General features: G+C 56.0%; 6 protein-coding genes across 6 annotated transcripts; 4 read left to right on the top strand and 2 right to left on the bottom strand.

The window, feature by feature from the left end:
* On the top strand, positions 1-321 carry T310_9171 (uncharacterized protein; the record flags this gene model as incomplete). Its single annotated transcript, XM_013468338.1, has 1 exon — positions 1-321. A coding segment is annotated over one exon (321 nt), but the record flags the coding sequence as incomplete, so codon positions are not given.
* Positions 1-466, top strand: T310_9170 (3-(3-hydroxy-phenyl)propionate/3-hydroxycinnamic acid hydroxylase; the record flags this gene model as incomplete). The annotated part of the gene is made up of 1 exon (XM_013468337.1): positions 1-466. A coding segment is annotated over one exon (466 nt), but the record flags the coding sequence as incomplete, so codon positions are not given.
* On the bottom strand, positions 456-791 carry T310_9168 (uncharacterized protein; the record flags this gene model as incomplete). Its single annotated transcript, XM_013468336.1, has 1 exon — positions 456-791. The coding sequence occupies one exon, from the start codon at positions 789-791 to the stop codon at positions 456-458; it is 336 nt and encodes a 111-aa protein (XP_013323790.1).
* On the top strand, positions 463-795 carry T310_9167 (uncharacterized protein; the record flags this gene model as incomplete). Its single annotated transcript, XM_013468335.1, has 1 exon — positions 463-795. The coding sequence occupies one exon, from the start codon at positions 463-465 to the stop codon at positions 793-795; it is 333 nt and encodes a 110-aa protein (XP_013323789.1).
* Positions 640-948, bottom strand: T310_9165 (uncharacterized protein; the record flags this gene model as incomplete). Its single annotated transcript, XM_013468334.1, has 1 exon — positions 640-948. A coding segment is annotated over one exon (309 nt), but the record flags the coding sequence as incomplete, so codon positions are not given.
* Positions 949-1040: 92 nt separating this feature from the next.
* On the top strand, positions 1041-1631 carry T310_9162 (uncharacterized protein; the record flags this gene model as incomplete). The annotated part of the gene is made up of 1 exon (XM_013468333.1): positions 1041-1631. A coding segment is annotated over one exon (591 nt), but the record flags the coding sequence as incomplete, so codon positions are not given.
* Between the last annotated feature and the right edge of the window lie 335 nt (positions 1632-1966).

Here is a 1966-nt window from a genome sequence, read left to right as displayed (position 1 = left end):
GGCAGTGAGTATCCCGGCGAGACGCTGGATGCGCAGATCATCGCGACGAATGTATCCTCCCATACACCTCTATATATTCCTTTCTTATGGACGGCTAACTGCTACGCAGGTATACTACGACTTCTCCAAACACGGCTTCTGGGACTCCAACTTCATCGTCCACCCGACAAACTGGTACATGGCGGCCAAGATCGGCACCGACGGCCTGCACCGGGTGACCTACGGCGACGTCGTGGGACTCTCGCGCGAGGAGTACATAGCGCGGCAGCCGACGCGTTTCGAGGAGATCCTACCGGGGCACCCAAAACCAGAAGAGTATAAGATCGTCAATATCAGTCCGTACAAGCTGCAGCAGCGGTGTGCGCCGGGTTTCCGTGTAGGAAGGGTTCTGCTGGCGGCGGATGCGGCGCATTTGTGTAATCCTTTGTATGGTCATAATCATCCTTACATCCTTACTACTGACTGACTGATAATGCTAATGCTGATATGTATGTGTATGCAGTGGCGGCCTCGGCCTCACCGGCGGCATCGCAGACATCGGCAGCCTGTACGACGCGCTGGTCGGTATCCATCTCGGCCTCGCCGACGACACGATCCTCGACAAGTACAGCGAGATCCGACGGAAGATCTGGGCGGAGATCATCGACCCCATGTCGCGCGAGAATTTCCGCCGGCTGCACGACCAGGATCCGGAGACGGCGCGCGAGAAGGATCCGTTCTTCCAGCTGTGTGTGCGGGCGGAGACGGACCCGGAGTTGCAGAGACAGATGGCGACGGTGGGTATCTCTCATCTAGATGTGGACTGGCCTTGCTGATGTTGCTTTCTAGGCCCTGGATGTCCTCCGACACGACTTTACGCAGTATTATAAGAAAAAGCCAGAAGCAGCAGGACAAACAGAGAAGACTAAAAGCAGGCTGTAGAATAACAGTTAGACAGGCACGACAATATCATCGTATCAGCAGTTCTCTTCCATACATAACACCTGATAGGCAACTAAGGTCCGCAAGATTAACAAACTAGACACATATAAGTCCGATAGATACTTGCCAATCTATATACAGCACAGTACAGTACATACCATATACCACATGGAAGCAGGTGCCCACATAAGACTCGCCGTAAGTTCCCCTGGTACAAGTTACCGCCAGCTAGTGCTGTACATGTTACTATACATGACCTGTTCTCGCTTGCTGCGACTGCCGTGCCAGCACAGCCATGGTTGAAGAAGGCTCCGAAACACCTCCCACCTTCAAGAACGGCCTGGCCACCGCCAAATCATCGTCTCCGCCCCGTCGGCAAACTACCGACGCTGCCGGTCGTTTCGACCCGGTCCGCCACCGCGACCCCTGTCCATCGGTGCTGGCCGCTGAAAACATCTTCATCTCTTCGCCGTGCCTGTCGATACCTGTCGACACGTCCGACGATGCCTATCACCGTCGCCAGGCCGCACCACTGTCGACGTCCGCTGTCGACGTACCTGTCGACTCATCCAGCGGAACACCGTCGTAGAAACCCTCCGCCGGGAGGAGATCCGCTGGGAAGAGGAGCTGCACGAATAGTACGTCAATCCGTAATGTCTATCCATAATTCGTATGTCCTCAATCAACATCCATCAAAACATCGCTCATAATGTGCAAAACGTAGGAAAACTTCCGCACGCTCCACTTCCCCGTGTCTTTCAGCAGACTGCCATAGTCCAACAATATCCGTCGCGCCGACAGATATCCCCCCTGGTGCGGTACCCCCCGTATGTAGATCGTGCCGCCGTTGCGGATAAAGTTCGTCGCCGGGTCGTCCGCCGTCGTGAACGACTGGCTCCCCCGAGGCTCCATAAAACTGGTGAACCCCTCGCTGCCGACCTTCTTCCAGTCAATGTCGTCCAGCAGCTCGATCGACGCCGCCCCCGCCTGCGTCTCCGCCGACCGCGGCACCATAAACGTGTACAGCCCCAGCACGAGAGCCGCC

Source organism: Rasamsonia emersonii (genome assembly GCF_000968595.1).
Source record: "Rasamsonia emersonii CBS 393.64 chromosome Unknown ctg1118621760983, whole genome shotgun sequence".
In the NCBI taxonomy this organism is placed as follows: Eukaryota; Fungi; Ascomycota; class Eurotiomycetes; order Eurotiales; family Trichocomaceae; genus Rasamsonia; species Rasamsonia emersonii.
This window is presented reverse-complemented; position numbering and strand designations above follow the sequence as displayed.